Raw genomic sequence first — 19,972 nt, 5'->3', positions numbered from 1 at the left:
CTCCCTCTGCAAATATTTATTGTCTGATAAAATCAAGGCTTACTGGGGTGCGTGGGTGGCTCAGTTGATTGAGCGTCTGACTTCGGATCAGGTCATGATCTCACGTTTCTTAAGTTCCAGCCCTGCATTAGGCTCTCTGCTGTCAGTGTAGATCATCGGATGCCCTCTCTCTGCCCCTCCCCCACTCGTGCTCCCTCCCTATCTCATAAATAAATAAACTTTAATTTTTTTAAAAAAAAAAGATCAAAGTTTACTGCTCGATGCCATGAGGGATATAATCCCTATTTGCAGAGGGGCTCACTGTTTTGTGGGACAACAGATGTACGCACACAATACATGTGAATGAGTTGGGGGTAGGTAGTTCTGAGTATGGCTTGAGCACTGAGGCAGATTTTCACTTTTCAATCCTGTCCTTGCAGCCTGATTGATGTGGCTGCAGCTCAGTAGGGTCTGCATGACAGCCGCAGGTGGGACAAAAGAAGGTCCTCCCAAGTTAAATCCAACAGCAAGAGTAATATTTGACAAAATTTTCAGGGAAAGATAGGATTCAACAGTGTTATTTGTGAAATATGGGAATCCCAACTAAAGGGGACACTGTCTATGCTGTCTGGCATCTTTGAACATACTGCATTTCTTTCCTCCACCGGACATTTCATTATTACTAGGTCTGCCCAACTTTACCTTCTAAATATTCTTTGAACCCTTCCTCTTCTTCATCCCTCTTTCAGATCTGCATCATTTTGCATTTCTACAATTGTAGTAGCCTGCTATTCGGCCATAATTTTTCCCCTCTTAAACCTACCTTCTGAGGTATAGCAGGAATGATTGGTATTAAATGAAAATATGACCACAGTTAGAATCCTTCAAAAAATCCAAGCAAGTTCTCTCAGCAAGTTCTGGTCTGTCTACACTTCATCTCTTGACCATCCCCACCCCAATCCATCTTGTTCTAGTGGTACTGAAATGCCTCTGCTTCTCTAATCATACCAAGCTTGTTCCTGTCTCTGTGTCTTCCCTTCTTTCCTTCTTCACTCTGCTAGCTCCCACTCTTCCTGAGAGCCTTCCGTGAGCCCCAAGTGGTTTATGATTACTTCTTCCTATGTCCCATTGAATTCTGTGCATCCACTATCACAGATACCATATTAAAATGTGTTTGTTGTTTTTAATTTCTGTGTGTGTCTCTTCCACTGGACTAAAAGCTCCTTGAGGAAACCAGTGCAACAAACTTACTACAGTAGCTGCTTCTCACTCACCCGGAGATCAGATTTAGTGACACCTCTTGAAAGGCCATCTCTGATCACCCAACACACCTCCACTTGCCTCACCCATCTTTTTTTCTTTACTTATCATTTCATAGTACTTTCTTGTTTATTCAGGTATTTGTTTACAGTTTTTCTCCCCACTAGCATATGAACCCTTTGAGACCTGAGACCTTCTCTGCTTTGTTTATCCTGGTATTGCCACTGCCTAGAAAAGTCCCTAATACATAGGATGCCTTTAATAAATACGCAGTTTTCAAAACCAAATTAAATGGAGGATTGATGGATGGATGGGCACATAGTAAGAGGTCAATAAATTAGTTGGAAGTGAATTAGCCTATCCCTATTAGATAACCAAATTAAATGAATGGAGGATTGATGGATGGTTGGGCACATAGTAAGAGGTCAATAAATTAGTTGGAAGTGAATTAGCCTCTCCCTATTAGATAAGCAGTTCATAGGCCAATAATGGTAGTAGGTGAATTTTTTAACACCTATGTGGCATAAACCACCATGAAAACCTCAATATTTACTTCTGTGGCTCTCTGCCATAAACTGTCATCCATTGTTTTAATGTATCCCAATTTAGGAAAGCTCTGTCTTATCCTGAATGTCACTAGTGATACTCTACATGTTATCTTGATGTTAATTGTCCTATCCTGTCTCCTGGTATAAGTACACACACACCCCATATAAAATAACAGCAGAAGAAAAAGATCCAGAATTAACCTTTGAAGAATTACTTAACTCTTCACTTGCTCTTCAGTTGCTATTATTTTATGGGCAAAGAATCGGCTTCAGTTTCAGACTCATCTGGAATTGAAGTTCATCTGGAAGCTTAACTTCCCTTCACAAAGGTTTTCTCATTTATGAAATAAGTGTGTTAACCTTTTTTCTTTGAAGTACCATTTTGCTGATGTGAGAAAATACATGTGAATGCTCTTTTTGAACTTCAGAATGAGCATCTAGTATTATGTTGTTCATCAATTATTATTTCATATTTGTTCTCTATTTGTTGATAGTGATGATATGTATCTCCATATTAACTTTATTTTGAGCATCTTATTGTTCACTGCTTAAGGTCACTTAATCTTAGGTGTATAATTGCATTCTGAATTGCAACTCCTCCATTAGTTTTTGTAACTGCTGAATTTAATAGGACATTGGGGAAGTGGATAGCACAGGCAAAAGGAAATTGGATTTTGAACTTTTTTATTATGACGACATCCATTTGATTGTGATCCAAATGATTAGCTAGTGAAGAAGAGCTACTGTTGTGACAACTTTCGGTGTGAAATAAAGTATATGCCATGGATTTGCTTACGAGGTTACTTTGTGGAAAAACATAGCACCCAATACCAACATGCATCACCTATTGACTAAACTCAGTGTATATACAAACCACCACGGGCACCTAAGGATGCAACACTGTGTGGGACCCAGTGCCTGCCCCAGAGAAGCTAAAAGTCCAGGATCACCTCAGTAGTATGCTCTAAAGAGAAACATGCAAGTGACATTCTTTTTAAACAATTTTTAGTTATAGAAGAAAAGCACTTCTCACAGCTGGTGAATCACAGTGTCACCATAACCCCAATTTTTAAAACAAGAAAAACTGAGGACCACTAGACAGTAAGGAAGTAAGCTGGCACTTGAAGGATGCATGCTTCATTCAAGAACCCTACACATACTCATGTTTCCTCTGGTGTGCTTTATTGATTTGCAACATACAGTATGCAAGCGAACATTATAAAAACTTATTTTTTAAAGTGTGGAGTTGAGGGGCGCCTGGGTGGCTCAGGCAGTTGAGCTTCCGACTTCGGCTCAGGTCATGATCTCACGGTCTGTGAGTTCGAGCCCCGCATTGGGCTCTGTGCTGACAGCTCAGGGCCTGGAGCCTGCTTCAGATTCTGTGTCTCCCTCTCTCTGACCCTCCCCCATTCATGCTCTGTCTCTCTCTGTCTTAAAAATAAATAAACATTAAAAAACATTTAAAAAATAAATAAAAAAATAAATAAAAGTGTGGAGTTGAAGACTGAGAAAAGAAATACCAATAAATTTGGCATCACAGCAGTGGGAAAGCTCATGTAAAAATGTTTTATAAGCTGTAAAACCCTATAAAGATATAACACGTCACTTTATATTTTTTAATTGTGTTTTGTTTGAATTTATGTGTAGTGAGGGCATAACTAAGATCGGGATCCTTGTGCCAGAGTAAAAAAATGATATACATATAGGTATATAGACACAAATATATATATATATATTTTTTTTTTAATTGTTCATGGGTATTTGACTTATCTGATAATATAACAGTGTTTGCTGACATGTTAATTAATAATTGCTGACATGTTAATTAATAAGTGGAAGTTGGTAGGTTAAGAGTATCAGTGAAGTAGACTTACTGAATAGTGTGGTTTGAGGTCTAATCTCTCCCCTTTAAAATGGTTACAGATTTGGCGAGAATGTCCAATTCAACATAAGGGTTTTAGAAGTACCCAACTAAATGGTGTAGAGTTTTTTCTAAGGCCATCATGGAGTTTAATTATATATTAAATTAAATTAAATTAAATTAAATTAAATTAAATTAAAGCTGGCTCTTTCACTCTGCTGTTCTACCGACTGGCCTATGGTCTCCTATTTACTGACTTGTAAATGATCTCCTTGCCTGTGGCATTTTCCCATCCAAATGTTGCACAAATTCAAGACAAGGATGCTTGAGATTCCTTTCATGGCAATATCCTTAAAAAGCCAGCCTCCTGCAATTGTCTAAAATCAAAGTATCATCATGAAAGTCTCCTAGTGCTTTTATGAAGTCTGGAAAGATTTTTGAAGTTTAAAGTGGAAAGCAAAACAAGAATCCAAAGGTTCAACATCTGAGGTTTTGAGGTTAGTTTCTCTGGAATGTGAAAATCAGATTATTACCTCTCCCAATATTGCAATTCTAAAAATGAATGGCTTCTTAATTGAATGACTTCAAAGTGATATAGTACGTCTACCTAAAAGTATATAATTTATCAGTTGTCAATAACCAAGGTGCAATTTTTGTTGTATTAATGCCATCTTTACTGATAAAGTCTGATTAAGATCATTACTTTTCCACATATTTTCATCCATTTTATAAAAAGCGTCCCAAGGTTTTAAAGCCATTGGAGAAATGTTAGTAGGTAATGTGCTTGAGCTACCTATTCCCTGAATATGGAATACAAAGGAGAAACATGTTTATGTTTAATGAAAAAATGGTTACCAATGAGAAACATCTTTTTAATTTTTTAAGATAAATAAAATTAACTTTTATAGTGCAGCTGCAAAATTATTTCTTTTATATTCTAAGTGTAAACATTTAATTAGTGACAAGTGTTGGGCTTCAATAGTTATTAAAATCCAGAGTATGCTTGGTGATAATCACTGATCAAGTTGGCTTATTATACTGATAAGTAATGTCAGTGTACTCCTTTCATCTTTTCAGGAATTCTTATCAATCAGCATAGTATATTTTATAATGAAATTATCATATTTATTGTACAAATCTAACTTGACAAAATGTTGAGTATAATGTACAACCTAAATTAAGAGAACTATCATAATAGCACTTATTCTGAATTTTCAAACCTTAATAAATTTAGTTTGTAGTGAAATTTATGAAATAAGAAATTCATATATATACTTTTCAGGTAGATTTGCCATTTGATATCCAAGAACGTATTATTTGAATTGCATTATGCTTAATGTTAGAATTTAAAATTTTTATTAAGAAATTTTTCTTAAGTTTCCAAGATAACAAATTTAAATAAAATTAAATTAAAATGTTAGTACAAAACACCTATATGTTTAGCTATGAATTTTGAATTTAAAATATTAGAAATATAAATATTTTAACATCTTAATTTACTTATTGGTGTATGTAAGTTATGTATAATTCAGAGAGTTTACCTACTTAACTTCATAAAAATAATTTTTCTACATGTTTCTATTATAACATATTTCAAGTTATTATTAAAAGTTGACATATTTACATGTTGCCATTTTTGTTGGAAGCATATCTGATGATGTTTATAAAAATTAAAGTTAAAAAAATTTATAGTGGTGGGAAATGTAAAGTCAGTATGAAAATGATTTTGACACAAAACTCAGATATAGGCTAGTCAAGAAACAATGGATCAAAGATATTTATTGAGGGCTTGCGATTAATGAGGTATGCTCATTTCTGAAAATGTAAACTATGATGTAGGTCCTTTAAGGGCATTGCACTTTGGTTGATGTGATCAACAGCCCAGGGATGACAGTGCATAATGCAGAGTCATAATGCAGGAAGGCAGTATCTATTGAGGTGCCACACTCAAAGCAAAGGAAGAAGAGAGTGTCATCAGGAAAAAGAATCATTTCCTTCATGAGGAGTTCCAAAAGCATTATGGTACAAAATAAATTCATTTAAAAAATATCTCCCATCAAATCTAACAGCCACATTTTAAATGTGGATTATTTCTAATACATTCACAATTTTTTCCTGATTTGTTCCCAGAATGCTCAGGCCCATTGGGAATCGAAGGTGGAATCATATCAAATCAGCAAATCACAGCTTCCTCTACCCACCGAGCTCTTTTTGGACTGCAGAAATGGTATCCCTACTATGCACGTCTCAATAAGAAGGGGCTTATAAATGCATGGACAGCTGCAGAAAATGACAGATGGCCATGGATTCAGGTAACACATGGGATGGGACAAGGTGACTGCCAAGGAATGACCAGAGTCATTTCAGAAAGAATACAAATCACAGCCCAAAGTGTGACTTTTCTTCATGGTAACAGAGGACAGGATGATTCAGCTGAGTCCAAATTGGCTATGAAATCTGAAACTGTGGGATATATGTACGTTGACTGTAAAGTGTATTGAGGGTTAACAATGTTGAAATTCTTGGGGTATAAATATTGCTATTTTTTTTTATGTGAGAGACAGCACATGCAGTGCTTGAAAGCCAGGGAGGGGCAGAGTGAGAGGGAGGGAGAGAATGTTTAGCCAGTTCCAGGCTCAGAGTGAAAGGAACTCTATTTCACCACTGTGAGATTATGACATGAGCCGAAATCAAGAGCTTAAACAGCTGAGCCACCCAGGCTCCCCTAGAAGGTTTCCACATAGGCCACATGTTAACATTTGGCCACAACTTTTGACACTTCAAGAAAATAAAAAATGCATGTTTTCTTTCTCTGTCTTAGAAGTGGTTTCACATGCACAGAACATATAATGTACAGAATAGATAACGCGAATACCAAAAATGTCTTCAGCACCCTCTTTCAATAGCTGAGGGTTTTTCAACTCATACTCTTCTATTTATTATCACCAGCCAGCTACTTTTTTAAACAGAAAAAAACATGATATACCAAGATCGTAAGTGATTTCCCTAAAATGGGATGGATGGTAATAATACCAACACATTGTATTTTATCCAGTTAAATGCTTTCTGAGGACTTACCTTAAGTAATATGTAAGTAAACTACACATTAGGAAGACAGAAAAGATGATTAAAGCATGATTTCTGTGAAAGATTATACCCCTGTTCGGGAGAGCACATTAATAACCTGTAACAAATCATTGAGTGTGTGCTGAAGAGAAGGAATACCCAGTATACAGTGGGTTTAGTGGAAGAAATAATTATCATGAGAAAGCCTGTGGGAGAATAGCTTTTTAGGTGGGCCTTGGAAAATGCCTTTCAATGGAGACTAAAAGCCTACAGAGCAGCATGATCAAAGATGCTAAGTGAGAATCTGGGGAACATCATATAGAAAATCATGACTTGTGTATAAGTTGCTAGAGGAACATGTTCAAATTTAGCGAGTGAGGTAAGTGTGCCTTAGGATTCACACATACTAAAAAGTTTGGGGCTTTTTCCATGGAGCTATTACAGAATTTTGATTTAAGTAGTTGAGCGATTTTGTTTACTATGTATTTGGAGTCAGAGGTAATTTTTAACATGGAAATCCATGATTTGACATTATTAGGTGCAATGTACAGGCATTGATTTACGGGAATTTAGTAGAATGAAAAGTTGATCTATGGCCAGGTAACATGATTTCCATACCTTAAAAACTGGGCCAAAATCCCCTTCAGATTTTTCCTTTGTTCAGGTTTCTTGTGAATTTTTACAATTAATTTATGGCTCCATGTGTTTACCAGATACTGTTTTGTTTGATGAATTTATTTTTGCATGCATTTGCAGAAATTGCTTCTTAGATTACACATGATTTTTCTAATCTGTAGCTACATGTGCAAAGAGAATTCCAGATAGTGGAAATGGCACATTTATACACTTTTGATCCCAAGCTAATGAATATACAATTAAGGTTTAAAATAGATGAGAACAAAAATGCCTATATTTTATTGTTAAAAATCGTTGCAGAGACCATTTTTTTAAAAATCAGCTTAGTTGCCTGTTATGAAATGCATTTGTGGGATTGTAGTCATGATAAAGCTTTAGAAATTAAAATTAATAGCAAAAATTGCACAACACTGTGAGACAATGTCACTAGATTGCATCTGGGTTTGGCAAATTATGTTTGAGAGCTTCAGTCATTGCCATGTTTTAATAAACCACAATAACATCCTTTTGCAGTATTTTTACTGAGGAACACCTTATTAATGTTTCAGTCCTGACTTTTCACTTTATTTTGTCCCACTTTATTGCCTACCTTAACCTTACACATCATTCTGCCTTCCAAAGTACAAGTCAACTTTAAGTTCTCTTTATCCCACTAGTTATAAGTGAAAATAACCTCAATGGAATAGGACAGTGGTTGACTTTTAGAGAAATTTAGATTAAACATAACTTTATCAACTTAACTAAAATAATTAAATACCTCTTTTAAGGGGATAAAATTATTATTATTATTAGGTTGCTTTTAGTCTGAAGGTGATAATGAACTCTCACAGAAGAACAATACAGGCACATAAAAAGTCTTTTTAAAATATTTTTTAAGTTAAATTTTAGTTAACATATACTGTAGTATTGTTTCAAGAGTAGGATTTAGTGATTCCTAACTTACATATAACACCCAGTGCTCATCCCAACAAGTGCCCTCCTTAACACCCATCACGCATTTAGCCCATTGTCCACCTAGCACCCCTCCAGCAACCCTCAGTTTGTTCTCTGTATTTAAGAGTTTCTTAAGGTTTGCCTCCCTCTCTGCTTTTCTTATTGTTCCATCCCTTCCCCTAGGGTCATCTGTTTTTTCTTAAATTCCACATATGAGTAAAATCATATGATATTTGTCTTTCTCTGACTGACTTATTTCACTTAACATTACACTCTAGTTCCATCCACGTTGTTGCAAATGGCAAGATTTCATTGTTTATGATCACTAAGTAATATTCCATTGTGTATATATATGCCATCTCTTCTTTATCCATTAATCAGTTGATGGACATTTGGGCTCTTTCCATAATTTGGCTATTGTTGATGGTGCTGCTATAAACATGGGGTTCATGTGCCCATTTGGTAGAGACCTAGTAGTGCAATTGCTGTGTCATCAGTAATTCTAGTTTTAATTTTTTGAGGAACCTCCATACTGTTTTCCAGAGTGGCAGCACCAGTCTGCATTCCCACCAACAATGCAAAAGTGTTCCCCTTTCTCTGCATGCTCTCCAATATCTATTGTTTTCTGAGTTGATAATTTTAGCCATTCTGACAGGTGTGAAGTGTTATCTCATTGTGGGTTTGATTTCTGTTTCCCTGATGATGAGTGATGTTGAGCATTTTTTCATGTGATGTTAGCCATCTGAATGTCTTCTTTGGAAAAGTGTCTGTTCATGTCTTTTGCCCATTTCTTTACTGGATTCTCTGTGTGTTGGGTGTTGAATTGGGTAAGTTCTTTATAAATTTTGGATACTAACCCTTTATCCGATATGTCCTTCACAAATATCTTCTCCCATTCCATCGGTTGCTTTATAGTTTTGTTTGTTGATTGTTAACTTCGCTGTGCAGAAGCCTTTTATCTTGATTAAAGATAGATTGATTTTTTTTGCTTTTGATTCCCTTGCCTCGAGAGACATGTCTTGTAAGAAGTTACTGCAACCAAGTTCAAAGAGGTTACTGCCTGTGTTCTCTTCTAGGATTTTGATGGTTTCCTGTCTTACACTTAGATCTTTATTCATTTTGAATTTATTTTTGTGTATTGTGTAAGAAAGTGACCAAGTTTCATTCTTCTGCATGTCGCTGACCAATTTTCCCAGCACCATTTGTTGAATAGACTGTTTTTTCCATTGGTTAGTCTTTCCTGCTTTGTTGAAGATTAGTTGGCCATACATTTGTGGGTCCATTTCTGGGTGCTTTATTCTGTCCCATTAATATATGTGTCTGTTTTTGTGCCAGTACCATATTGTCTTGATGATTATAGCTTTGTATAATACAGCTTGAAGTCTGGAATTGTGATGCCTCCAGCTACAGTTTTCTTTTTCAACATTACTTTGGCTATTCAGGGTCTTTTCTGGTTGCATACACATTGTAGAATTGTTTGTTCTAGCTCTGTGAAGAACGCTAGTGTTATTTTGATAGGGATTGCATTGAATGTGTAGATTGCTTCAGGTAGTATAGACATTTTAACCATATATGTTCTTCCAGTTCATGAACATGGAATGTTTTCCATTTCTTTGTGTCCTCTTCAATTTCTTTCATAAGTTTTCTATAGTTTTAAGCATACAGGTAATTTACATCTTTGGTTAGGTTTATTCCTAGATAATTTTTGGTTTTTGGTGCAATTGCAAATAGGATCAATTCTTCAATTTCTCTTTCTGCTGCTCCACTGCTGATGTATAGAAATGCAACCAATTTCTGTACATTGATTTTATATCCTGTGACTTTACTAAATTTTTCAATTCTAGCAGTTTTTTGATGGAGTTTTTTGAGTTTTCCACATAGAGTATTGTGTCATCTGCGAAGAGAGAAAATTTGACTTCCTCCTTGCCAGTTTGTATGCCTTATAATTTTTTTGTTGTCTGATTGCTGAGGCTGGGACTTAGAGTACTATGTTGAAAAACAGTGGTGAGAGTGGACATTCCTGACCTTTGGGAAAAAGCTCTCAGTTTTTCCCCATTGAGGATGATATTAGCTATGGGTCTTTTGTAGATGGCCTTATGATCTTGAGGTATGTTCCTCATATCCCTACTTTCTTGATAATTTTTGTTAAGAAAGGATGCTATGTTTTGTCAGATGCTTTGCATCTGTTGAGAGGATCATATGGTTTTCATCCTTTCTTTTATTAATGTGCTGTACCACACTAATTGCTTTGTGAATATTGAACCAGCTCTGCAGCCCAAGAATATCCCCACTTGTTCATGATGCATGATTCTTTTAATGTGTTGTTGAATTTGATTTGCTAGTATCGTGTTGAAAATTTTTGCATCTTAGTTCATCATGGGTATTGGCCTGTAATTCTCCTTTTTAGTGGGGTCTTTTATGTTTTTTTAATCAAGGTAATGGTGGCTTTAGAATGATTTTGGAAACTTTCCTTTCATTTCCATTTTGTGGAACAGTTTGAGAAGAATAGGTATTAATACTTCTTTAATGTCTGGTAGAATTCCCCTGGGAAGCCATCTGGCCTAGGACTTTTGTTTGTTGGGAGATCTTTGATTACTTCCAATTTCTTTTCTGGTTATGGATTTATTCATATTTTCTATTTCTTCCTTTCTCAGTTTTGGTGGTTTATGTGTTTTTAGGAATTTGTCCATTTCTTCCAGATTGCCCAGTTTGTGGGCATGTAACTTTTCCCTAGTATCCTCTTATAATTGCTTTTATTTCTGTGGTGTTGTTTATTTATTTTTATTTTTTTAACGTTTATTTTTTGAGAGACAGAGAGATGTAGAGCATGAGCAGAGGAGGTGCAGAAAGGAAGAGACACAGAATCTCTCTCTCTCTCTCTCTCTCTCTCTCTCTCAAAAATAAATAAACATTAAAAAAATTTTAATCTAGTTTGTCTGATATAAGTGTGGCTTTTTTGGCTTTTTTTTTTTTTTTTTTGACTTATGTTAGCATGAATAATGAGTCTCCATCCTCATTTTCAATCTGCTGGTGTCTTTAGATCTAAAATGACTCTCTTGTCAGCCCCATATAGATGGGTCTTCTTTTTTTTTTTAATCAATTCTGATACCCTATGTCTTTTGATTGGAGCATTTAGTCCATTTACATTCAGAGTGATTATTGAAAGATATGAATTTAGTGCCATTGTTTTACCTGTAGCGTTGGTGTTTCTGGTGATGTTCTCTGGTCCTTTGTCGTCTTTGTTGCTTTGGTCTTCTTTTTTATTCTCCACTCAGAGAATCCCCCTTAAAATTTCTTACAGGATTGGTTTAGTGGTCACAAACTTCTTTATTTTTTGTTTGTCTGGGAAAGTCTTTATCTCTCCTTCTATTCTGAATGACAGCCTTGCTGGATAAAGAATTCTTGCCTGCATATTTTCCCCTTCAGCACATTGAATATTTCTTGCCACACCATTCTGGCCTGCCAAGTTTCAGTAGACAGGTCTGCTACTACTGTATGTGTCTGGCCTTCTGGGTTAAGGATCTTTTGTCCCTAGCTGCTTTCAGAATTCTCTCTTTATCTTTGTATTTTGCAAGTTTCACTATGATATGTTGTGGTATTGACCTGTTTTTGTTGATTTTGAGGGGAGTTCTCTGTGCCTCTTGGACTTGAATGTCTATTTCTTTCTATTTCCCCAGATAAGGGAAGTTCTCAGCTATAATTTGTTCAAATAAATCTGCCACCCTTTTTTTCCACTCTTGTTCTTCTGGGTCTCCTATGATACAGATATTGTTTTGTTTCATAGAATCACTTAGTTCGCTAAGTCTCCCCTCATGTAGTAATTTCCTTTCCCTCTTTTACTCAGCTTCATTATTTTCCATAATTTTATCTTCTATTTCACCTATTCTCTCCTCTCTTCTTCAATCCTCATTGTCATTGTATCCAGTTTGTTTTGGTTCTCAGTTACAGCATTTTTTATTTCATCCTAACTTATTCTTAGGTCTTTGATCTCTGCAGAAAGGGTTCACTGGTGTCTTCTATATCTTTTTTTCAAGCCCAGCTAGTAGTCTTATGACTGTTGTTCTAAATTCTTGTTCAGACATATTGCTTATATCTGTTTTGAGCAAGTCCCTGGCTATGATTTCTTCTTGACCTTTCTTTTGGGGAAAATTTCTCTGCGTTGTCATTTAGGCTAAATTTCTGTCTTTTGTGTGTTTCAAAAGATTTTTATGTTTCCTGTACCTGAGAGTAATGCTATATTAAAAAGGGGTCATACATTGTCCCCTTTAATGCCATTAGGTCTGGTATTTCAGCAAATGTTTCTGATACTCTCTGCTGTTGCATTTTGATTGTTCTTTCCCAAACATCAGTCCTCTGCAGCACCCCTCTTTGCTTGCAGTGGGGGGTGTTTGCTTTGTTAGATGTGCTTTGATTTGTTTGTTAGGGTAACCCTGGAAAAAAAGAGGATAAAAGCCTGATTCCCACCCCCCCCAAAAAAAAACAAACAGAAAAGGAAAAGGAATGAAAAAAACAAAAGAGAGAATCAAAAACTGTAAGGCTAATTCCAAAGAAAAGGGAAGAGAAAGAAAGAAAGAAAGAAAGAAAGAAAGAAAGAAAGAAAGAAAGAAAGAAAGAAAGAAAGAAAGAAAGAAAGAAAGATTGATTAAGCCTTATCTGAGAGAGAGAGAGAGAGAGAGAGAGAGAGAGAAAGAAAGGAAATTCAAGAAACAAAGAAGAAAGTATAAGCCTGATTCCAGAAGAAGAAGAAGAAGTAGAAGAAGAAGAAGAAGAAGAAGAGGAGGAGGAGGAGGAGGAGGAGGAGGAGGAGGAGGAGGAGGAGGAGGAAGAAGGAGGAGGAGGAAGAGGAGGAGGAGTGGGGGTTGGGGAGAGAAGGAGAAGGAAGAAAGAAGGAAGAAGAAGAAGAGAGAAAAGTAAGCCTGGTCTGTTTCCATGAGAACTGTGGGTGTCGTTTTCAAGCACTCGATTTTCAGTGTGCTTGGTGCATGGAGGATGCTGGCTGTGCTGGTCTTGAGGAGAGGCCCAGTGCACAGTCTCACAGTCAGTCTCACCCCAGTAAATAAGCGGTTGCCACACACAGGGGGATCATTGTTTGGTGTAACTGGGTCCCACCTCCACAGCGGCCACAGTGCTGCTTTCTGGAGTCCCACCATGTTGGTCTTGAGGGGAAAATGGTGCCACCGCAATCTCTTGTCCCCAGACGAGAGATCTCACCCCATCCTGTTCATGCAGCCCTCACAGAATACTGAGGGCAGTCAGTTCTCCCTTTGTGGATTTTCTTTTGACATGTGGCTGGGATTCAAAACTTGAAGTCTTAAAGGACCCAGCACAACAGGGACCTACCCTCTCCTCTGAAACAGAGCCTCTCCATGCTGTGTCTTAGGTCCTTTGTCCCAGAACAGTCCCACACCTGTGCAGTGTGCAGAATCTGTGGTGTAGCACTGATAAAAGCAGCAACAAAGCTATATTTCCTCTGGATGCCTCTGTCCCCTGCTGCTGAAAAGCCTCTTGCTGGTGCCTGCAGGGTTTTTGTCCTTGGGGAGGCAATATACTCTCTTTCAAAAGTACTCTAGGAAGGGGAATGTCCTCTCTCAATGTGCCCCAGAGATCTCTACACCACACTATGCCCTCTGGGACCACCTTCCCTCTCCCCAGGAGTGTGTGCTCCAGCTCCACTGTGGAGAAAGTTGCACATTTCCAAAACCTCAGAATTGGAACTCCAAATGCTATTTGCAAAAATATCTGAGACACTCAATACTTCTCACTCCCCTGTCTGTGGTCTAGAGAGGTTTTCCTCTTGTACAAAACCTATGCTACCCTCAACCCCTTTTTCTCTCCCTTTTGTCTGTCCACAAAAAGGGTTCCCTCCCCTCTGTGGCACTGCCGTTTTCTCTCCCCCAATTCACTTCCACGCACCTCACAACCGCCACGCTGTCTCCCTCCAACCTTGGAGACCCTTCTCCTGGTCCTCAGAACAATTTCCTGGGTTTTCCAACTGATCTGACCTCAATACAGCTGTTTGAGGGACGAGGAAATTAGCCAAAAAGTCTTATAGTAAGGAAGCCAAAAAAGCCCAAAAAGGCTTTTATATCAGATGAAACAGTCTTGTGTATAATGGGAAAACTGAAAACTCACAACTTTCATTTAAGAAATGTTTTGAGATTACATTCAGAGTTATTATGTTATTGTATTCTTTAATAACATCTTATTTCCTAAGTTATTTTTTAAAAGAAAAAGTGTATCCCTTTCTTAAAGGAAAATCATATCTAAGAGACTCTGGGAAGTCTACTCATGTACGTGTACCAGATTTTCTGTTTGAACATTATTAACTTCCCTTGTCACTTCATTCTTTTGTTTATACTCAGTACTTCAAATGAAACATTTGAGTACTTTGCTTAAACTCACTTATAATGAGCACAGTATCCCCCTAATCTTTCAGGTGTATGACACACTTACACTAATTAGTATTCAATTCCATTTTCTTCCGTGTCTTGGTGAAATAAAAACTGAAATTGCCATTTTTTTTTGAAATTGCCATTTTAAATTTACACACTCAGTGGGCAATTATTGAGAGCTCCACAATGTTTATAATTGCTTTTGGATTTAAAGGGTTAGTGCAGTAAATACAGTTAAACAAAACTTTTTCTCCCCCTTTTTGTTTTTCTGATCTTATATTCCTTACCTATATATTTTTCCAACTAATAAATAACCACCACATTAAATACTGACTACTTCTTTAACATCTTGGAATGTCAGTTTTTCTTTCTGACTAATGTATTTGAAATAGCAACTTTGCACAATTATGGAAATATGTCTTATCATATAGGTAATCATTTAAAAATGTATAAGTTTATTTAATTCTTCCGGGCACTTTGTTAACTGATGAAGGCCTCTGAAAATGACCATTTTATTTATTTTTAAAGATAATTATTTTATATTCATTATTTTTATTTTATAGATACATGCGGTAAAATATTTTTTTTTTAATTTCTGAGGTGATTTTGTTTCATGTATATACATTCTTTCTAGATTGCATGTACATTATATTTTCATCTAGTCATTTATTCATCCAAGCAGCAACATTTACTAAATGAATGTCTACTCTGTAGTCTCTGTTCTATTAGGCACTAGAAGGAAGACAGCAGTGGCCTTCAAGATGTTCTGAATCTAGGATATAGAAGAGTGAGCAACGTAGACATAACAAGATATTATATATACCCTGGTCTTACATCATCTGCTAACCATTTCATTTGAACAGTAATATTTTATTATATTCAGCCTATTCTAATAAAACTTTTGTTAAATGGAAAAACTAATTTAGCATAGCATTTACGGAATATGAGAAGAAGAATTGCCATTACACTAGGTATTACATAGCTATATTATTACATACTGCTCTGTGTGATGGGTATACCAAAGCAAAGCCATGACTTTCCTTTGAGACTTAATCTGTCAGTAGTTGTGTCAGTACAAGTATTTTACCACTGAGAAAAATAGGTTTGGATCTTTCCCTTTTAAGTAATTCATGACTCTTAGAAAATGTGAATATAACCTTAATATGTTTCCTCTCTATATGCCACAAAGTTTGTGTGTGTGGTGGGGGTGAGAGAGAGTTACTTCTCAAACTTCAATATGCACAGGAATTGTTTGAGTCAGTGGGTAAAAATAGAAGCTTCTGGATTGCCTCTCACAACTGCAGCAGGTCATTCTCAGACCACACTGAAAAAACATGTCTCATCAGCTCATAAAGCCTGGATTTGTCCTGCCCCAGATACATTAATAAATAAATAAAATAACACTTTTGTTTGATGATCTGAGCACTTTGTTTTTTGGAACTGCAAGTAGTGATAACTGCATGGGTAAGAAAGGAAAGAATAGTGAAGGAAAATGAGGAGGGATAGCAGGAAATATGTGACCCACAAAAGGTCTCCTAGCTGGATGGAGGCAGAACCACGTTAGATATCCTAGCCAGAAGTGCACCCAGCTTTAGCAGCAACTCATAAAAAGCATTATCCATTAGTCATAAGGATTTTATGTCTTTATTAGTCATAAAGAATTTTCATCAATTACCATCCCTAAATGGCTATAGATTCTTTGTTGTTAGAAAATTTAAAATATCCCAAAGCAAGACCATCTGAGTTTTGCATTTCAAACCAAATAATAGTTAATGCGAAATACACGGACCCCAGTCAGATTTATGTGAGCACAAGTTGTGTTACAGATTTACATTTCTGGAGTAGACATTCCGTGTCTTTTTTTAACTTTGTGAACAGTGGGATTTAAAATGCCGCAAAAAAAAGCAGAGTAATCATCTATTTCATTTCAAAAGCCTGTATATAATGTGTGTGAAAACTCTTTTGGTACTTATAGACAGCTGGAGCTCCTTGAGGCATAAAAATCATTTTTAAAAACATAGGTTTTAAGAAGTAGATTTTCCTTTTATTTTCAGGTTGTTTCCTAGTTACAGAACCTGGATTACATTGACTCTAACCCATCTTCACTAGTTCCTACATGTTTTAGCCTATTTTTTCTCCCTAAAAAAGCTACCTTCTTAGATACACTGCTTTCATACTAAACACCTCTCTAAGGCTAATTACATCTAAACATTAATATACTACTCCTTCCAGTGATCTCTTTCTATAAACAGTCATCCTAAATGAAAATTTACTTTTTTTCCTTTGTTTATTAGAGCTAAGCTTCATCCACAGCTGTGTGTGTCTTTTAAGTTACTTTTTTTTTATTTTTAAAAACAAACAGATACTTAGCATTAAGTAAAAATGACTTGATACATCCATACTGAAAAATAATATTTACTCTGTTTGGTCATATATGACATTTATGCTAGTACTAATGCGCACTTCTTGCTGATGAACTTTAAAGGATGCGTGTTGGATCTTAAGTCAAGATTCTAGGAGTTCTGGAATATATGATTAACCATATAGCCAATTTTCTCTAATTTAAAAGGAGCTACATCTGGAATCTCTGCTCTAAGCTGCTTCCTCTCTGACTTTGCAGCACCCAGGGCCTCACTGACCCGGATTTCTTGCTGTTCCTCATGTGTATCTGGCTGTTTTCTGCTGCCGTACTTAGGCCCATACATTTCCTGTTTCATCTGTTGACCAGCTACCAGTCTTCTTTGGATTCACATCCTTAATTCCATTCTGTATAAAGTAATTCCTGGAATTTCTCCTTTTTATCTCCAAAGATAGAAGTGATCACACTGTTCTTTTTTTCCACCCTGCCCACTATATGTTTCCGTCACTAGCAGCTAACATTCTTTATGGTCACTGTTTACCTTTCTCTCTCCTCCTATACTGTAAGTCACTTAAAAGTAAGAATTACACCTGGTACTTGGGTGGCTCAGTTGGTTCAGCGTCCAACTTGAACTCATGTCACAGTGTCACGGTTCAAGTGTTCGAGCCCCACATCAGGCTCTGTGCTGACAGCTTCAGTTTCTGTGACATCTCTCTGCCCCCTCGACTGCTCATGCTCTGTCTCTCTCTGTCTGAAAATAAGTAAAATATAAAAAAATTTCTTAAAAGAGTAGGAATTATACCTGATTAGGTCTATTTCCATAGCACCTCGAATAGTAATTAAAAAAAAAACTGTTAAATAGATGCAGATAATTGACTGATAGAAGAATAAAGAATGTTGAGCAAAATAGACGGAAGACAATGTTTATTTTCACATGGTAATTATACTGCTCTGAGTGGTACTAGGATTGTCCAGACAAGTCAGTTCACCTTCTATGTTCAGATGTTATAAATGGTCACTTGAACCGTGTCATCTTAGCACACTTCCTTTGGTGCCATATGAGATACATTTATCCACACTGTAGGTAATGCCTCACCCATCTGGGCGACACAGGAACCAGAATTTCTGTAAAGCCCGATGACCCATACCTTCCTCTGTAATCACTGCAAACCCCCTTTATAAGCAACATCAGACAGACATGGGTAATATTTGTAAGGTGTTCTCCGGAAACAATTAAGGCTGCTAACTAAGCCTTTAATGCCAAACACCAAAATTTTCATCTTCTCCTACCCTATTTAAGTTTTTCCTGAAAAATGCAAAATATTAACTGTTTGTTTTAGCTTCTTGCACATTTTTTATAAATTTGTGATCATGTTCACACAAAAATTTGAAACTTTAGAGAGTAACTGTTGTTAAAGTAACCATATCTTCTCTTTCTAAGATGAATTTGCCCTAGGCAAAAAAAAAAAAAACGGTTTTAAAATACTAGTATCACTCTAGCTTATGTAATTTGTAATTTTTATTTACCCGCAAGAAATGTCAAAAACATACAAACTTAAGCCTTCTTACTATTATTCATAAAATATAGAATGTATAGAGTTATAGGAAATTGTATTAATGCATTTTTTTAGCATCTGTTGGACTCTGAGTAGATAATTCAGTGAACCACCCCTACATAAAAGACTGTTTCATTGAATTTGCTGCACATTTTTAGCCATGCAGAAAACATGTCCAGCTTAACTTTTGTACTTACAAAGGTTAAGATTTTAAGTGCCTTGTAGTTCCCTCAGTTCCCATTATCTTGTGACCATTACCACAGTGATTTTATAGTTTTTGATACTGTTGAAAGTGAAATAGAGATAATCTGAATTAATTGAAAATAATGACTTGCTATTGTCATGAAAAAAATAGAACACTCAAAGTTTAGAATCTCTGGTTTTACAATTTAACTTGATCACATTGATGGCAAACTTACTCCGGTTCCCTCTTCATACCTCCCCACATGACCATCTAGCCTGCCTCTGGGCTGTCTCTTCCCATTTCTGACACTTAGGACAGAAGAAGGGTAATACTCTGACTTCCACTCAACTTTCAGAGTTTCTTACTGTAGCTTTTCTCTTATATTGCTTGACATGCTCCTCACTATTCCTGTGATTGTGAATCCATCTTAACCAAAGGTGTTAAACCTGCCTATGGGAAATGCTGTTTATGAATTAGAATCAGCCACGGCCTCAATGTAACAATTGTTCCTCAGAGGGCAAGGGCAGAGAGGGTCTGCAGGAAGCCTGTCCTGAGTCCTGAGAGGTGAGAAATGCAGAGAAGCAGGGGGAAAAGTAAGAGTTTGAGCTAAAGGTGTGATTGTCTCTTCATGTTTATCTACTGGGAACCGGTGGAATTACTGTTTGGATTGGGCTGAAGGAATCCCTTATTTTCACTGTAGACACTGAACAAATTTGTTCTGCCCCAACGCCTCACTGAAAAACCCCCTTGTTTGGAAAATGTGACCAAGTACCGAGCCACCTAACCTGATTCTGAAAGCTTTATTTTCTTGAGACAGTAATTAATTTGGAACCATTTCGGTTTGGGGGACGTTGTTGTTTAAAACTAACTGAATGTGGTTAGACCTAAGTGCAGAAAAAAGTCACTGCATTCACCTATACTTAGGTTACAAGTGAGTCTCATTAGCCATAGTATCTTGTATTAGCTTCAAGTTAATCTCACAATTAGCACTGTGTGCTGTTACAGTTGCTTTACATATATTGACTATGTATTTCCAGGTAATTGATATTGTCTTATCCCCATTATTCAGATGGGGAAATCTAGGCACAGAAAGGGAAGTTGTCCAAATTTACTGAAATAGTAAGTTGCATGGTTGGGATGTAAACACGGGCAGCTTGCGTGAGGCCAGCGCTAAACCATTCATATCCTCTGTACTATC

The 19,972-nt window shown here is 36.5% G+C and overlaps 1 protein-coding gene across 1 annotated transcript in view; it reads left to right on the top strand.

Annotated features, from left to right (window-relative positions):
* EDIL3 (EGF like repeats and discoidin domains 3) overlaps positions 1–19,972 on the top strand; it is a 319,001-nt gene that overhangs the window by 171,473 nt on the left and 127,556 nt on the right. Inside the window, exon 7 of the mRNA XM_042956589.1 lies at positions 5,779–5,960. Within this exon, the coding sequence (XP_042812523.1) occupies positions 5,779–5,960 (182 nt within the window). The remainder of the gene's footprint in view (positions 1–5,778; positions 5,961–19,972) is intronic.

Source organism: Panthera tigris, chromosome A1 (assembly GCF_018350195.1).
Source record: "Panthera tigris isolate Pti1 chromosome A1, P.tigris_Pti1_mat1.1, whole genome shotgun sequence".
Classification (NCBI taxonomy): domain Eukaryota; kingdom Metazoa; phylum Chordata; class Mammalia; order Carnivora; family Felidae; genus Panthera; species Panthera tigris.
The sequence above is the reverse complement of the archived record's forward strand: the minus strand, read 5'-3'. Positions and strand labels throughout refer to the sequence as shown.